Source organism: Raphanus sativus, chromosome 5, assembly GCF_000801105.2.
Source record: "Raphanus sativus cultivar WK10039 chromosome 5, ASM80110v3, whole genome shotgun sequence".
Taxonomy (NCBI): Eukaryota; Viridiplantae; Streptophyta; class Magnoliopsida; order Brassicales; family Brassicaceae; genus Raphanus; species Raphanus sativus.
The window spans coordinates 18,003,905-18,019,959 of record NC_079515.1 but is presented as its reverse complement, the minus strand read 5'-3'; the positions used below and the strand labels follow the sequence as shown (position 1 = coordinate 18,019,959).

The 16,055-nt window shown below is 34.6% G+C and overlaps 4 protein-coding genes and 1 pseudogene across 4 annotated transcripts; 3 read left to right on the top strand and 2 right to left on the bottom strand.

Annotated features, from left to right (window-relative positions):
- The first annotated feature begins 288 nt into the window (after window positions 1–288).
- On the top strand, window positions 289–1,751 carry LOC108862853 (ubiquitin-NEDD8-like protein RUB1). The gene is made up of 3 exons (XM_018637114.2): window positions 289–466; window positions 672–931; window positions 1,452–1,751. Exons 1-3 carry the CDS (start codon window positions 374–376, stop codon window positions 1,567–1,569), a joined length of 471 nt encoding a protein of 156 aa, XP_018492616.1. The 5' UTR covers window positions 289–373; the 3' UTR covers window positions 1,570–1,751.
- A 152-nt stretch (window positions 1,752–1,903) lies between these two features.
- On the top strand, window positions 1,904–2,400 carry LOC108862854 (uncharacterized). Its single transcript, XM_018637115.2, has one exon. It carries the CDS (start codon window positions 1,976–1,978, stop codon window positions 2,192–2,194), a length of 219 nt encoding a protein of 72 aa, XP_018492617.1. The 5' UTR covers window positions 1,904–1,975; the 3' UTR covers window positions 2,195–2,400.
- An 830-nt stretch (window positions 2,401–3,230) lies between these two features.
- On the top strand, window positions 3,231–4,214 carry LOC108862852 (photosystem I reaction center subunit III, chloroplastic). The gene is made up of 2 exons (XM_018637113.2): window positions 3,231–3,661; window positions 3,740–4,214. Exons 1-2 carry the CDS (start codon window positions 3,315–3,317, stop codon window positions 4,047–4,049), a joined length of 657 nt encoding a protein of 218 aa, XP_018492615.1. The 5' UTR covers window positions 3,231–3,314; the 3' UTR covers window positions 4,050–4,214.
- Window positions 4,215–5,628: 1,414 nt separating this feature from the next.
- On the bottom strand, window positions 5,629–7,080 carry LOC108857433 (LOB domain-containing protein 4). The gene is made up of 2 exons (XM_018631421.2): window positions 6,832–7,080; window positions 5,629–6,299 (listed from the first exon to the last, which is right to left on the bottom strand). The coding sequence occupies exons 1-2, from the start codon at window positions 7,006–7,008 to the stop codon at window positions 5,958–5,960; spliced, it is 519 nt and encodes a 172-aa protein (XP_018486923.1). The 5' UTR covers window positions 7,009–7,080; the 3' UTR covers window positions 5,629–5,957.
- Window positions 7,081–7,677: 597 nt separating this feature from the next.
- Window positions 7,678–7,796, bottom strand: LOC130495390 (5S ribosomal RNA; annotated as a pseudogene).
- Between the last annotated feature and the right edge of the window lie 8,259 nt (window positions 7,797–16,055).

Genomic DNA, 16,055 nt, shown 5'->3' with positions numbered 1-16,055 from the left:
CGATACATGCTAATAATTAAAAAAAACTTATAAGTTTCAAATTCGGAATTAATTTTCTCATCGCTTACAATTCCGGAAATAATAATAATACTATATCCCGTAAATATTCAGCAACCTATTCAAATAACAAAATCACGTACACAAAAATATTTTACGGGTCGACAATGTACCCGGCTCCGCGCTTGCGCGGGGCTATGAAACTAGTAAGGAAAAATAGCGTAGACCGAACGCTTATCACGAAATCTGTGGATTTTATTCCAACCCCTTCAAACTTATTCCAATTATTTCTCTTTTATATATTCACAAAGCCAAATAAAGGAGAGAGAGAGATAAATAAAAAAAAATCTTTAAGCAAAGAAAGAAAAAAAGGAAAATGCAGATCTTCGTGAAAACCCTGACCGGGAAAACCATAACCCTAGAGGTTGAAAGCAGCGACACCATCGACAATGTCAAAGCCAAAATCCAGGTCTCTCTTATTCTACTCTTAGGAGACTACATCCTAGCGTTTTGGCTGCCTCGTATCTAGGGTTTTAGATTCTCGATTGATCGAAATTGAAGATTCTTAGATCAGCCTCTCTGAAGAAGAAACTCGATTTGAATTGCTTGAGAGTACCTAATTGAATCAAGATTCTGGTTTTTAACTGATTAGTATCGATTCTTGATGTGAACAGGACAAGGAGGGAATACCACCGGATCAACAGAGGCTGATATTCGCTGGCAAACAACTTGAAGATGGTAGAACCCTTGCGGACTACAACATCCAGAAAGAGTCAACTCTTCACTTGGTCTTGAGGCTTAGAGGTGGGACCATGATCAAGGTCAAGACTCTCACTGGCAAAGAAATTGAGATTGATATCGAACCTACCGACACCATTGATCGTATCAAGGAACGTGTTGAGGAGAAAGAAGGCATCCCTCCTGTTCAACAAAGGTTAATATTACTTCCTTCCTTTTGACAATCACTTAACAGTTATGTGTTGCACAACCCTTGTCTATGTTTTTCTTGTCTCGGTTCTTTGGACTTTTGTTTGCGTTTTAAGTCAGAAACTGATTCTACAAACATTTTTTTTTTCGCGGTTTATTGCCATATGCAACTTAGTTTTTCATGTTTTAGTGTCTGTGTAAAAATCTTAAAAATTGCATCTCCTTTCTAATATGGTTTCATATGTTCCCACCACTTGGTTCGTAGCTCCTATGTAGTTTTTGTTTCATGGTGTTGTTTGCTGTTTGCCAAAAATTTCATCGTTTTCTTCTGGTTTATCGCAATATGCAACTTATTTTTTATGTTTTTAGTGACATACACTTGGACATATGTGTGGTAGTGTACCCTTTTGCATCTCTTATCTAATGTGTTTTATTATGTTCTTGCCATTAGTTGATTATATTCTTTGCGCAAGCTTTTACATATAACACTGATTCCCAAGAGTATTTTGTTGGATGTTTTTTTGCAGGCTCATCTACGCTGGAAAACAGCTAGCTGATGACAAGACGGCAAAAGACTACAACATCGAGGGAGGCTCTGTTCTGCATCTGGTTCTTGCCCTTAGGGGTGGTTTTGGTCTTCTCTAGAAGTTAGCTCTTACTTTTCTATTATTAAAAAAAAAGTGAATGCAATTTGAATTTGATGTTTTGCTGTTTCAGTGGGTTTGGAATCAATGTACCAATAATCTGTTCAATCTCGGATGATGCATAATTACATATGATTTTTTTTTTTTGGATTTGGTTATTTTTGATGAATATCTTTCATTGTATTCTAAGTTCCAAGCTACCCATGATCATTATCGTAAGAAAGAACATACTAAAGGGTCCTACACAAGAAGTGACCGTTGATATTCGAACGTTAAGCTTTACTAGACGTGGTGAAAAGAATCCGATTCTTCCAGAGCCTCCTTCCATAATATATACAACCAACCAAGACACCAATAAACATATTCGATCTGAGAAAGAAAGTGGTAAACTAGTTCTCTAGATCTCGATGGGTTTGGTGGTGGTTATATCTCTTCCTCTGATTTTCTTCTGTCTTCTTCTTGGATTCGGCTGCTATTTCCTCGGCAAAACTCGCGGCCGTCGTGAGATTCAAACAAATCCTCAGGTGTACGGTGCTCCTGCCCCACCTCCCGGTGCAACCATCTCTTCTGCATCCTCTCCGCCATTGTCTCCTCGCACCAAGCCCGACGGTTCACACAACGTCTGATTTTCCATCTCCCTATCTCTTCTACTGGAAGATGGTTTTGTTTGATTTGGTGTAAATTGCTGTATCTTTTCTTTTACCCGTGTTCTTGAGAATATGTTTCTCTCTTGATTTGTCTATATTTCTTATGTAAATTAGAGAGCTCTTGATGTTATTAAGAAAGTTAAACGAGTGGTATGGACCGTAATCTGGTTTCAAGTATTTGGTAACATGTAATCAGCCAATAATAGTTTCGAATATAGATGTATGATGTTTCTGCAAAGACCAGAGTACCATTATAAATTTAGACCAAAGAAGCAACACTTCAAACTTTATGCTGTTTTAACTGAACCAAAATCTTGATAATAAATTTCGAAAAAGGGGTGAACTGCACTTACAAGATGAGTTCCTGATGAATATGTACTTAAGTTCCAATATTATTATCTCAGGTAATGATAGCTTAGTAAAATAGATGGTTGTAAAAGTTGAAGCAAATGTTAATTCATTTGCAAAAGATATATTCTTATATGCATTGTCTGATTTGTAACCGGCTAAATGGTGGAAGATTTTTTTACTAAACCGGCGTTAACCAATCACAATTTTTAACATTGATGAAAAACTATCTCCAAAGATGCATTTTTCAATTGAAATCGAAAATTTGATTGGTAATAACTACATAACCGTGGGAGAAGAACACAAAACTGATATTTTATCCAAAATATTGGTGTATATAGTTGATGGGTTATGAACTTTAACTCGGGCATTCTTTTCTTCGTGATATGTGGTTGACTAATCAAACCTAATTGATTCAGAACTATACAATACATGTCTTTATGTTTGTCTACATACAGTATGTATATTTTACAGTTTTGTGTCTGTGTTATAATAATAAAAGATACGTCGTGTGTAGTCCACATATCTTAAACGTGAGATGAGAAAAATACAAAATCAGCGGGAAAATCTCTTATCCATGACTTGTAACTTATCAACCACTAACAACACGCCGCATCATCACCCCGAGACCTCATTTCTTATCTTTCTCTCCCTAAACTTAATCTATTTGTCTTCTCCCCCACTCTACAGAATCTTAAGCTCATCATCTCTCTATCCTCCCACCCTAAGAACTTTCGAAATCCTAAGAGCCATGTCGCTCACGATCCCGACGAACCTCGTCCTCAACAAGTCACTCACCCAATCCGTACCTAAATCCACCGCGAGATTCGTCTGCTCCGATGACAAATCCGCAACGCCGCAGCAACAGCAGTCCATGAAGGCTCTCTCGGCGGCGGTAGCTCTCTCTTCCATCCTCCTCTCAGCTCCGATGCCAGCCGTCGCCGATATCTCGGGCTTAACCCCTTGCAAGGAGTCGAAACAGTTCGCCAAGAGGGAGAAGCAACAGATCAAGAAGCTCGAATCATCTCTTAAGCTCTACGCTCCTGAGAGCGCCCCTGCTCTTGCTCTTAACGCTCAGATCGAGAAGACCAAGCGCAGGTACCTTGTTACCCAATCAACGGAGATTGAGTAGCTTTATGATATTTCTTGATTTCTTGGAATATTGTTTGTTGTTAGGTTCGACAACTACGGCAAGTACGGGCTCCTCTGCGGGGCAGACGGGCTACCACACTTGATAGTCAACGGAGACCAGCGGCATTGGGGAGAGTTCATAACTCCAGGACTTCTCTTCCTCTACATTGCTGGGTGGATCGGGTGGGTCGGAAGAAGCTACTTGATAGCGATCAGTGATGAGAAGAAACCAGCGATGAAAGAGATCATTATCGATGTTCCATTGGCTAGTCGTCTCATCTTCCGTGGTTTCATTTGGCCCGTTGCTGCTTACAGAGCTTTAATCAATGGTGATCTCATCGCTAAGGATGTCTAGAAACATATCTGCTTTTCATCTTTTGTTTGCTTCTTTCTCTATCGCTCTTGTGTTTTCCATTGTATGTAATTCAATCTCTTTCTTCAAAAAAAAAAGAAAATTATGTATTCAATCTCTTGTTAACTCTTCTTGTCTCTGCAATATTGACAAAAATATATTCTGATTTTTGTTCCGAGATTAATCAACAATGTAAACTGAGCTTCTATCATATTTATATCCTTGTTATAACAAAATATGATGTTCTTGTAAGTAATCAACAATGATAAATACAAGCTATAACAATCAATGTAAACTAATGACATTAGAAAATAGGAAAAAAACAGCTATAACCAGAGATGAGATCTTCTCTTCCAGTGTCTCACTAAAATACCTAATAATCTAGTGTGACAATGCGTTACTTTGCATTCCAAAAATACATTTGATGAATGGAATCAGTATAAAGAAAGTGACAGTGGCTCCGAAACATACATGTAAGAAAGTAAGAGTGGCAAGGAAAGAAAACAGATGGAAAAGAACCATGAGGGATTCCGAATTGGAATTAATAGAAGTTGAAATTGAAAAACCATGGTGAGTGATTCCGAATTGGAACTCATTGAAGTAATTGGTCTTTGAATAACACAAACATCGATTATTTTGTGCGGACAACCGCTAAAACACAAACCCGTTACGAGTTCACTACACCCACCCACAAGCTGCATGGGTAAGACCCACAAGATCCGCAATTTTATGAACATTTATTTTCTTTTCCGAACTCGCTTTGTTATGGGTCCGGGCCACACGTTACATTGACATCTCTAGAGAAAATGCATTTACAAACTTACATACTTTTCGATACAAGAGATAGAGTTTATGTTATTCTCTTTGTTTTTTTTTTTATTATTCTCTTTGTTCTTGTTGAAATATTCATTTTTTCATACAAACTCGATCAAATCTTTTTATAATCGTTTTTATCTATCCAACAAAGTTTCTTAATAGTTACCATCGAATTTATGCATGCCTCCAATACGTGCCGTATTCCGAATAAACAACTTGAAAAAGACGTTTTTCATTTAGAAGCTTTGATATAATTTTCCTGTGAGCAATCTAACAAGTAAATATCACCCATTGGTAACATAAGCTTTGTTTAGTAGTTGGTTAAGTATTATTATATTTTTTATCTGGGTCAACTAGGACCTCCCCATTTGTATACAGTATGTACTTTTAAATAATTGATTCAGTAACACGAATTTATAGCTAATTTTTTTTTTTTTTAGAAAAGATCGAACAAAATTGTTCATGTGATAAGGTCATATTCTTCACACCGTTTTCATATCAATTCGGTCTAACATTAACGCATCACTGGTTACCATGTTCATGTGTCATGCCCTAATTGTGTTACACCTGGGACCAACCGAATACTTTATCGAAAGTTCTTCTAAGACCTCTCCATAATTTTCTTGTTTTCTCTTCTGACTTTATTAACTTTACGAAATTAATTGATGATATACCAGAAATAACCGCAGTTTTCAATCCCTGGCTTAAACAATTGGATATTACAAACTGGCAAAAGCAAAAAAACATGTCTGTATATATAGAAGTCTTAAGATAAATATTTTTTTTCTTTTTTTGAGATAAATATATATTTCACAAGTTTACATTAGATCGATAACAAAGCGCTCTCGTCGGCTAGAAATGACCCTCGTGGATCCTGGTCCAAAATCACAAATACCCGAAATACAAATAAGTACCACTTATATATAGATGGTAGATTTATAGTACTTAGTATACATATCTGTGTCTATCATGTTAATAGTTTCACTCTGTAGTAAAAACAGAGTATTTTCATTCCCTACCCCCTAATTAAATATATAATCCCGAAAATTTCCCAAAAAAAGAAGAGGAAATGCATTAGAGAAAAAGGACATCAAACTAGCAAGACCACATAGACTCTCCCAAACTGGCTTCATCCACCATGTCCATATGGCTAAATATGCCCTTGTTGTCCTGTGGACTCACTTGCTTCGAGGACGGTGAGCCACTGCTGCTCGGGCTATCCGGGCATAGTCCATGGCCCGGAAAATTAGTTGAATGGCGCACACGGAGGTGCACCACTTCAGCTTGAGCCAGAGCTAGTTGGCCTTGCAACACATCAATTTGTTGCTGCAGGGAGGAAATTGCACCTACGCAACCGTAAACAGGATCCCGCACTCTTGCATTAGCCTCGTAGACCATGCTGCTCACTGCGTCTCCCCGCTGATGGATCGGCAACTCCTGTTGAGTTTTTAAATCTTGTTAGCAATTAGACTAACCAGATTCACTAGACATTTAGCAAAGTAGTTGCTTAGGCGTATAGAATCTCTCTGAATGTAGATTCCACATTAGCTAGTTAACAAATGTTGACCGTATCAATACCATTAGCTAACAAAATTTATAGCTATTAAATTCTATATCAGCTAACCAAAGTTAAAAATGGTAGAATTCTACATCGGCTGGCAACTGCAAATGTCATTAACAAGTAAAAGTTCAACAAACCAAATGTAATTCACAAATTTTGTTTAAATCCTTAAATTAGGTTTATAATAAAATAATATATATGGATCAGACCATGGAGTAGTTTATTTATTTTTTTATTTTTTTGTTTGCTAAAATTTGGATGGAGTAGTTGTAAATAAAAGTTTTGTGGAAATGATAGTAATGTCTTATCTAAAACAAAATTTAAACAGAGAAATAAGAACAAAAATATCCTGATTAAACAAAGTAAGCTTAATCACGTTTAAATTATCATGAAAAGAAGAACAAATACCTGAAGCATCTTGTTGACGTTGCTAGCTCCGAACACTCTATGAACATTAGCGAATTTTTGAGGCTCATCCGCCGGAAAATACGGCGAAAAAACACAATCTTGAGCGCACCGCCGCCGTAGAAGCTTGCAGGCCGCGCATGGCGACGCCGCTCCTTGCTTTCGGCTACTTTCTTTCATCCTTTTCTTGGCCACGTGTCCTTCGTATGGGAATGAAACTGTGAAGTGTTTAGTTGAAGAGTGATGAATGAATCTGTGGAGATTTATAGAATGGGAAAAATGAATTAAATTAAATATTATAAAAGAATTAAGACAAAAGAAAAGAAAAGGTCAGCACATCTGAGAGTGGGACCCGAAAATTTGGAAAACATATTAGATTTGTCTGGTGGTCATCGAGCAAACTTACATCACGTGACACGACCATTAAGCTTTTTGGCGCCATGCTTTTTTTTTTTGCAATTATTTTTACTTATTTTCTTTGTCTTTTACACCTCCATATAAATTCTAATTGGTTACAATATTTTTTTTAAACAGCGGTTAATTATGATATTACAAACAATAAAAAATGTTACAGAGCCGATATTACAGTTGACAACTTTACATATTTTATAAATATTTTGTCTGATTACATCATTCGAACCGTCCTATGAAATCTATTCCTGATGATATGTCTTGAAAGGAAGATCTCTAGTAAGCATTTTGTCCAATATTCTGTATAATTCGTCTTCTCTTTTAATTGAAATCTAGACCTCCACGTGTACAAGTATTAATCAACCCTTGGTCTTAGTGTATAAGCATTAATGAATTTTTGGTCAAACCACTGGACCAATGGAACTTCCACTATTAAAAAGGGTGCAACACGGAGACTTCCCGAGAGATCATCCATCCTAATACTACTCTCGCCCAAACACACTTAACTGCAGAGTTCTGATGGGATATGGTTCATTAGTGCTGATATGATCGCACCCATAATACGATTAGTTTTTAATTTTAATATTTTTTAAAAATAGTTTCTATTCATTGTATATTCATTTGAGAGTATATTAGTAAAAAGGAATCAGAAAAACATTTTGTTTGGTTGGCCAGATTCTTTTTTGGCTTTCATTTCCCAAAGTTCGAGCATTGTCTTTAGGTAACTTCCATAGTATCGTCTTTGCCGGCTTACCATCTCTTGAAAATTGTGTCTTTCAAAACACTATCTTGATCGACATATCACCATTAATTCATTTATCTCTCGTCTCTAATTAATTTTATTAGTGCTTTTTTCGATTTCATCTGGATTTAATTTTTTTTTTCTTAAATATTTTTATTGTTTCTTTAGTTTTCTTTTTCGATTTAATTTTGCTGAGAACCTTATCGGGTTGCTGAGATTGATTTTCTTTTTAATGTGTTGTTCCAACTTCGGTCTTATACTTATTTCTTAAAATGGATTTTAATGACTTTTAGACTCATAATTTTTTGTCTTAATTGATATTGCTGAAACTAAATTGATTATATCTGAAGGAATCTCATGGTTTATGGCTCTGCTGATTTTGAGATTTTATTGTGTTTGGTTGCTCGTATAACATTCGCCTCCTCTTAGGTCTAAGAAGGCAAAGTTTAGGAAACTTGTCTACACCATAAGATAAGCCAATGTGTTTTGCCATTAATCCAAGATACCCATACATTTTTATTTATGTTTAAGTCCACTAACCAACCACACCATCACTTCTACTTACTTACATGCAAGGCAATAGTAAGGAAGTTGTGAGCAAATGGATGCTCGATGAGATAGCTTACATACCAGCTTCTTTGCATGAGCAACTATACAATTCAAATCGTAACGAGAATTGACTAAATAGTAAGTGATATGATTCAATTTCAAAATCATATGACAAATTCAAATCGTAACGAGAATTGACTAAATAGTAAGTGATATGATTCAATTTCAAAATCATATGACAAGTTATCACCAAACACGCATTATCACAATTACAACTCATTACACTCTCTATTTCACACCAATGTCCTCCATAGACCAACAACCATTACACGCAGTGGGACACTGTTGTCCTCCTAAGGCCAACACACATACACAGAGTGTTATTCTCCTAAGACCAACACACATACACATGCTTTTACTTATCCAACCGAAATTTCTCTCTTTCACACTCCTTTTCTGCACCAATCCACATTTTCCACCAAACACAAACTTTAACAAACTACCTTATACGCATTAGAAAAAACAATCTCAACAATCTTCAATCAATATAACAATCAATCTCTCGCATCAACACAATCAGGCCATTAAATCCTTTAACAATATAAGAGTTCTGATGCAATATGTGTCTAACAACATAGCAGCCATGATGATATATTAACCTAACATCAGACAAGACTAAACAAATCCTAATTATTCAGGTAATATAGAAGATAAAGAGAAGAAACTGGTTTGGTGACTATTTCACCTGAATTATAGATCTGAGAATGATATGGAAATAAGGACAAAGAGAAACGAGCAATTAAATGAACAATAACAAGGACCAAGAGCACAACTTGCTGGTGGTTTAAGATGAATGGTGGCTGCTTTGCTGTGACGCACGGCGAGGAGAGAGAGAGAGTTTTGACGGCTAAAATTTCCAGATCTTTTAGAAACTCTGCAGATTGTTTTCTGGTTTTTGGAATGTGAGAAAATGGAAAGAGAAGACTTCTATTTATAAGAAAGAGAATGAAATTTCTAGGTTTAGTCCTAAAGAATTCTCGACTTAATGAAATCTTTTTAAAACAAAGAAATTTTTGAGCATGAGGCTTTGGGCCGTTACAGTTCTAATATTGATTATCTTGTTTAGTTTCAGTGTGTTTCTGATGAACCTCCAATTATAATTTCCTAAAACGAATTTATTTTCGGTGAATAAGAATGTCTCTGCTTTGTTTCCATGCGTCCATCTACCATAGTTTGCGCCTGATGAATATCTATGAGTTCGCTGTATAATCTCTTTTCATGGGTTTTGTTTGGACTTTGCAGTTTGCATTGGTTGCATGTTCATTTTATTTTTTATTTACTTTCTTTACTTTATTGGTTTTTGGTCTTTTAATAAAGTAGGTGACAAAGAAAATAAGAGAATCAGAAAATAAACTATTTGAATAGTCATGTAGTACGGTGGATTTGAAAATGTGTTAAAACACCCAAATTCAAAATCTTAAACTTACTTATCTTTGTAACCACTTAGTATGGATATCTAATTCTTACTTAGAATAATTAAATATATAGTATTTGCATTTAGTAAAAAAAAAAAAATTATATTTGTTAAGCTAGATGGACTTTCAACCTAAAATCAATTGGTGATAAGTAGAGAGGTCTATCCACCTTATGTTAAGCTAGATGGACTTCCAACCTAAAACTAATTGGTGATAAGTGGAGTGGTCCATCCAACTTATATATTACTAAAGATCCCTTCCAACTACCGATGTGGAACACTTTGTGTCTAATACGTCCCTTCGAGATGATGGCTCTTTGAGCATCAATCTCGGAATGTTCAGGTAAGGATCGATGGGCCAACTTTGCGCCAGAACGATGTGGATCGGGTTAGACTGCGTGGAACCTACTCTGATACCATGTTAAGCTAGATGAGCTTCCAGCCTAAAACCAATTGGTGATAAGTGGATTAGCCCATCCACCTAATATATTACCAAAGATCCCTTCTAATTATTGATTTGAGACACTGTCTAATAATATTTGTCTATTTCCGATTGACCAGTTTTCAGATGTTATAAATCATATGGTGGACGGCCAATAACCAGATCCGACCAGAACCGGCCCGTTCAGCCCATCGCCAAAGTCACAGGCGGTTTAGTCTTTCCATTTATCTACTTGGGTTGTTTTCCTTTTTACTTTAGGAGTAGAATTATGTACTATTTCCATATTACTATGACGGTGTAATCTCCAATAAAAAGAATCTCTTATGCTAATGAATAAACACAACTATTATTCCTTCTAGTTCACAACACGTTATCAGCACGATGCTCTAACCCTAAGCCCCCACAAAATATTCTTCAACTCAGCCGAAAATCATCAAACCCTAAACGCAAAGGAATCTACCTCGAAACTTTAAAAATGCCGTTCTCTCAAACCGTGAGGACCCATAAAACGATCAAGATATTAAATCGAAACCCTCGCCGAGTAGAATCCGTCAGTGCAAACCGCTTGTCGATATGACCACCGACACGCCCTCACGCAGGGATACAGTGCGCACCGATTTGCTTTGAAAATCAAATCCGATTCCGTTTGCGACCGACGATCTCAAGCTCGTTCCAGCTCGCGACTTCAGCAACAATTAACTCGCGGTTCTTCTCTTTCGGTGGTCCATTCAACCCTACTTGAGGTTAAGATAATTCGAAACCCTAAAGAGAACCCATAATCGAATTTGGTTGCTTGATATAAATTGAAACCATAAAAACTTGATACCCTAAATCAAACCATAGTATAATAGATCCAAACCCTAATGAGTAAATCGAGGCTCATAATCATAAGTTTGATACCCTAATCGAGATTGTTTATCAATTAAAATCGAAATCTTAATGGTTTTAAATCTCAAATCCTATTGATTTAATGATTAAATCGAAATCCTAGCCGCATGCATGTATATTACATGTTATGCAAGAAATCGATCAAAATCCTAAAATCCTAAAACATGACAGATTTCATAAAACTCTAATTCTTGAAAAGAAAACCGATTAAGTGTTTGATTGATTGAATGATATTGCTTGATCATTAGACATAGAAATTGTATTGCTAGATTGATTGTTCATTGAAATCGATTGCTTGATCACCTAGAAACCGCTTGCTAAGATTGTTAAGATTCAAAACGATTGAATGCTTTGATAGAAACCGAATACTAGGTTGACTGTTCTCGCCTTGTTAAGATCATTCTTACTTGTTCATTAGTTGTTTTTACAAGTTCATTGATTGTTCTTAAATTCGATCAGCATGTGCATAATTAGGTTGTTAGTATAAACCGATTGCATGATCCACTAAGTTGCTAGTATGAACTTAATAATGCTTGGTCGATTGTTTAGTTGAGGTTACATGATTACATTCTCACGAACACTTAGAAACAAATGTTATGATTGATCATAAACGAATGTACATTATCCTTTAGGTTGATAGTAATTAAATATATGATGCGTTGATTGTTTGTTTGAACTTTCATATTTATGATCACTTAGAAATCGTTTTGCTAAGATGTATGAACCGATTGCATTAAGATCATATAGAAACCGTTCAATAAGTTTGATCATATAATATTTGTTACATCATTCATTCATAACCGATTGAACATTGATTGATTGCAATTACACTTAGAAACTCGTATGCTTGGCTGATAAAAACTATCTTGGCCAAGAGTCTTGATTGAAACATTCCATATCCGTTTAGCTTGTATTGATTGCATCATGAATTAACTGATAGAAACCGAATGATAAGATTGAATATGAATGCATCATATCCGTTTGGTCGTGTGACCAATTTGCATATTCGATTGTCTTGAATGCATTAAACATGAGCTCTTCTAGATTCTAAATTATAAACATATGATTTAAGATGTCGAAAATCAACAATTTGGAATATGCTGCCTAAACCTCTCTGGTGATAATCACTTACAATGGGCGCTTAATACTAAGATCATCCTAAAATCAAAGGGGCTCGGTGAAAGTATCATCGAGGATAATAATGTCCGTGAGAAAGATAGATGCAGAGCTATCTTAATTATTCATCATCATTTGGTTGAGAGTCTCAAAGATCAATATATGACAATCAAAAATCTCCTAGACCTTTGGACAGAGTTGAAATCGAGATATGATCACCAGAGAACGGTAATCTTACCAAAGGCTCTATATGATTGGAGGAATCTCAAGATCCAGGACTATAAGTCCGTGGATGAGTATAACTCATCCCTATTTAAGATAGTTTCTAAGTTGAAATTATGTAGTGAGGAAGTTACTTATAAAGATATGTTGAAAAAGACATTTTTCCACCTTCCACACCAGCAATGTCTTGTTGCAACAACAATACCGTGAATAGGGTTTCAGACATATGCAAATCTAATTTCATGTCTATTGCTTGCTGAGCAAAATAATGAGTTACTAATGAGAAATAGTGAATTGAGACCTCCTGGATCAACTACATTACCTGATGCACATGTAGCCGAAAAGGCAAACGAAAGAAACCAACCACATTCAACATGATAGCCAACACGGACAAGGCCGTGGAAAATGGCAAGAACGTGGAAAAGGTCGAGGAAACTCATATGGCCGTGGGATATGGCATGAGAACCATTATGGACGTGCCATCAGTCTAATTATGGCCGTGAAAGAGGCAGAGGCCGTGATATTTCTTTTAAACCACAACACTCGACCAAATCAGTGTGTAATAGGTGTGCAATGAGTAACCATTGGGCTAAGATATGTAGGACTCCCAAACATCTTATCGATCTCTACCAAGAGAGTTTGAAAGGGAAGAGTCCAGAAACCCACATGGTCTATAAAGATGATGAAGATGATTTTGATCATGAGAAAGATGATCTTATGGAGTATGAAACTTCTGATTGTCTAAAAAGAGTCAAGTTGATTTCGGCATCAAACATTTTGTGCTTTGTTTTATGCTCTCTTTGTTTCTTTGAATTTGTTTACTTCTTTGCCTAATGAAAACTTAAGTTAAATGAATGAATTGTCTCATATTGAAATCGTGGGCGAAGGGAACAAAGAGTTCCTTTAATTGAAATCGCCCAAAGAGATAAGAAATGTTTTGATAATGCTAATAAATTCACGTCCCAAAGCGTTTAGTAAGTATTGTATGTCCATGGGGGCAACATTCTGTGTCATTCGATGGCACATAGACATTAACAAATACGCATGAGTGAACATAAGATATCACCCGTCCCAATTACTAACGGATCAAGAGCCAGACATATCTCATCCTAAGATATTTGGATGTGTTGTTTACGTTCCAATTGCTCCACCACAGAGAATTAAGATGGAAGATGGGAATATATGTTTGATATGAATCTCCCACGTTCATTAAGTACCTTGAGCCAACCACGGGTGATTTGTTTAAAGGCCAGGTATACGGGTAGTCACTTTGGTGAATCCGAGCATCCAACATTAGGGGGAGATGATAATAAGCTGGTAAAAAGAAATTACATGGAATCATACATCTTTATATTGGCAAGATCTTGGGACTCAAGAATGAGATTTAGAAGTCCAAAAGATTATACAAAAGCTAGCTTAAACAATTGCCAGATTCCTTTGCTGATCCGAACAGAATTACTAAGTTATATATACCAGCTGTAAATGCACCAAATTCGAATTGATATTCAAGAAGGACACAATCAAGTTGCTATTAAGTCTAAGGCATGTTTGAAACGTGGTAGACCAATAAGTTCCAAAGATAAGATCCCTCGGATATTAAAGAAAGATGCTAATGAATCCATGGACAAGGGAATCCTAGACATGATCAATCCTAAGATGGACAAACTTAAAATAATTATTGATTCTCTATCCAAATATTTAAATGAAACCAATTTATATGTTAAGTTTTGGTATTCTGACATATGTTGTTAAATTATATATAATATAATTTTGTTTTTAGTTTTTAAGAAATATAAAGTATGTAATGAATTTTAAAATTTTAAAAATAATTTAAATAGATTATCTGAACCAGAACTGAACCCAGAAAGATCCGATCAAATCTGAACCTAAAAATAGAAATATCTGAATGGGGCTGAAAACTTTGACCTAGAAAACCCAAACCCAAAACAGACATGAATCGAACCCGAATGGGTACCCGAACACCCATCCCTAGTCATTATTATATATCATATATGTGTCATCATATAATTAATTGTATTTTTATGTACGATCATATAATTCATCATATAATTAATAGTATTTTATATGTACCATCATATAAATAATCACATATATTTTATTTTTAAAACTTAATGTGAAATATAAAAACCATAGTTTAGGTTGATATATGAAATTGGACTTTATTTTATATTTTTTTGATATATACTGAAATCATTTTTTTAATAAAGGTTATTGGAAATATTTTAATAAAAATAAAATTTTGAATATATGTATATTTTGAATCAAATTTGATATAAATCAAATTTAATTATTATTTTGATTTGAAATATGTATACAAAGTTTATTTTTTTTATGATTATTTTAGACAGAAGATGTTTTAGGTAATTAGATTAGCTCATTTATATTTTAAAGATGATCTAAATAGATAGTTTCTTATGATATAATAGATTTCCAAATTTTTAATAACATAAGTCATCATTTTTTTTATTCTTAATATATTGATATCCATGTTTCTAAACAATATTATAATCTTTTTTATACTGCTATTTATGTTTCCGAACAAACTTTCTTTTTAAACTGCCAATCATACTTCTAATCAAACTTTTTTAAACTACTATCAATATTTCCAAACAAACCTATTTTTTAAAACTGATATTCATGTTTCCAAACAAATCTAATTTATACTTCGGTTTTAATAATATAGATGTTTCCAATTTGAACTTTATCTTAAGTTATAAGTTCTTATATTTTTGTCAGGAAAATAGAAATGCGTTAATAAATTTTTGAAATAGGGATATTACCAAAAAATGTTTCCCAAAAGGAGATTAAAAACACTTGTAAAGTAGTAGTAATCACAACCCAGATATAAGAACACTGGTTATCAGTTTAGATAATGAAGTACTAGATCTTGATCCGTGCGACCGCACGGGTATTAATTTTCTGTTTGTTTATATTAAATTATGTATTTATAATATTTGATTGTTTTATATTTTTAAGTTAGGGGTGGTCACTTTTATACCCATTCAGATTCAATTAAAATCTATTCAGGTTTGATTTAGATCTTTGTGGGTTCGGTTCAGGTTTGGATAACCCGTTTAAATTATTTTATAATTTTTAAAGTTTATATATATTTTAAATTTTTTAAAACATATAAATTTGAGTAACGTAAGCCAAAACACCTAAATTTAAATTAAGAAGAATTTTAGCTTGAATATTTAGATGGAAAATATATATTTTAAGTATTTTTGGTGATTTGATTATTGTTTATCTACTTTAGATTTTTACTTTTGACTACTTTTAATTTTCAAATGATGTGTTTGTAAAAGTTAACTGTAATAGATTAAATATTTTCTCTGTGTTGACAACCTATTGTATCACCTATA

Coding starts and splice junctions, on each gene's coding strand:
- LOC108862853 (XM_018637114.2), top strand. CDS start 374: ATGCAGATCTTCGTGAAAACCCTGACCGGGAAAACCATAACCCTAGAG. Junction 467..671: donor ATGTCAAAGCCAAAATCCAG/GTCTCTCTTATT, acceptor TGATGTGAACAG/GACAAGGAGGGAATACCACC. Junction 932..1,451: donor ATCCCTCCTGTTCAACAAAG/GTTAATATTACT, acceptor GTTTTTTTGCAG/GCTCATCTACGCTGGAAAAC.
- LOC108862854 (XM_018637115.2), top strand. CDS start 1,976: ATGGGTTTGGTGGTGGTTATATCTCTTCCTCTGATTTTCTTCTGTCTT.
- LOC108862852 (XM_018637113.2), top strand. CDS start 3,315: ATGTCGCTCACGATCCCGACGAACCTCGTCCTCAACAAGTCACTCACC. Junction 3,662..3,739: donor ATCGAGAAGACCAAGCGCAG/GTACCTTGTTAC, acceptor GTTTGTTGTTAG/GTTCGACAACTACGGCAAGT.
- LOC108857433 (XM_018631421.2), bottom strand. CDS start 7,008: ATGAAAGAAAGTAGCCGAAAGCAAGGAGCGGCGTCGCCATGCGCGGCC. Junction 6,300..6,831: donor ACGTCAACAAGATGCTTCAG/GTATTTGTTCTT, acceptor AAAACTCAACAG/GAGTTGCCGATCCATCAGCG.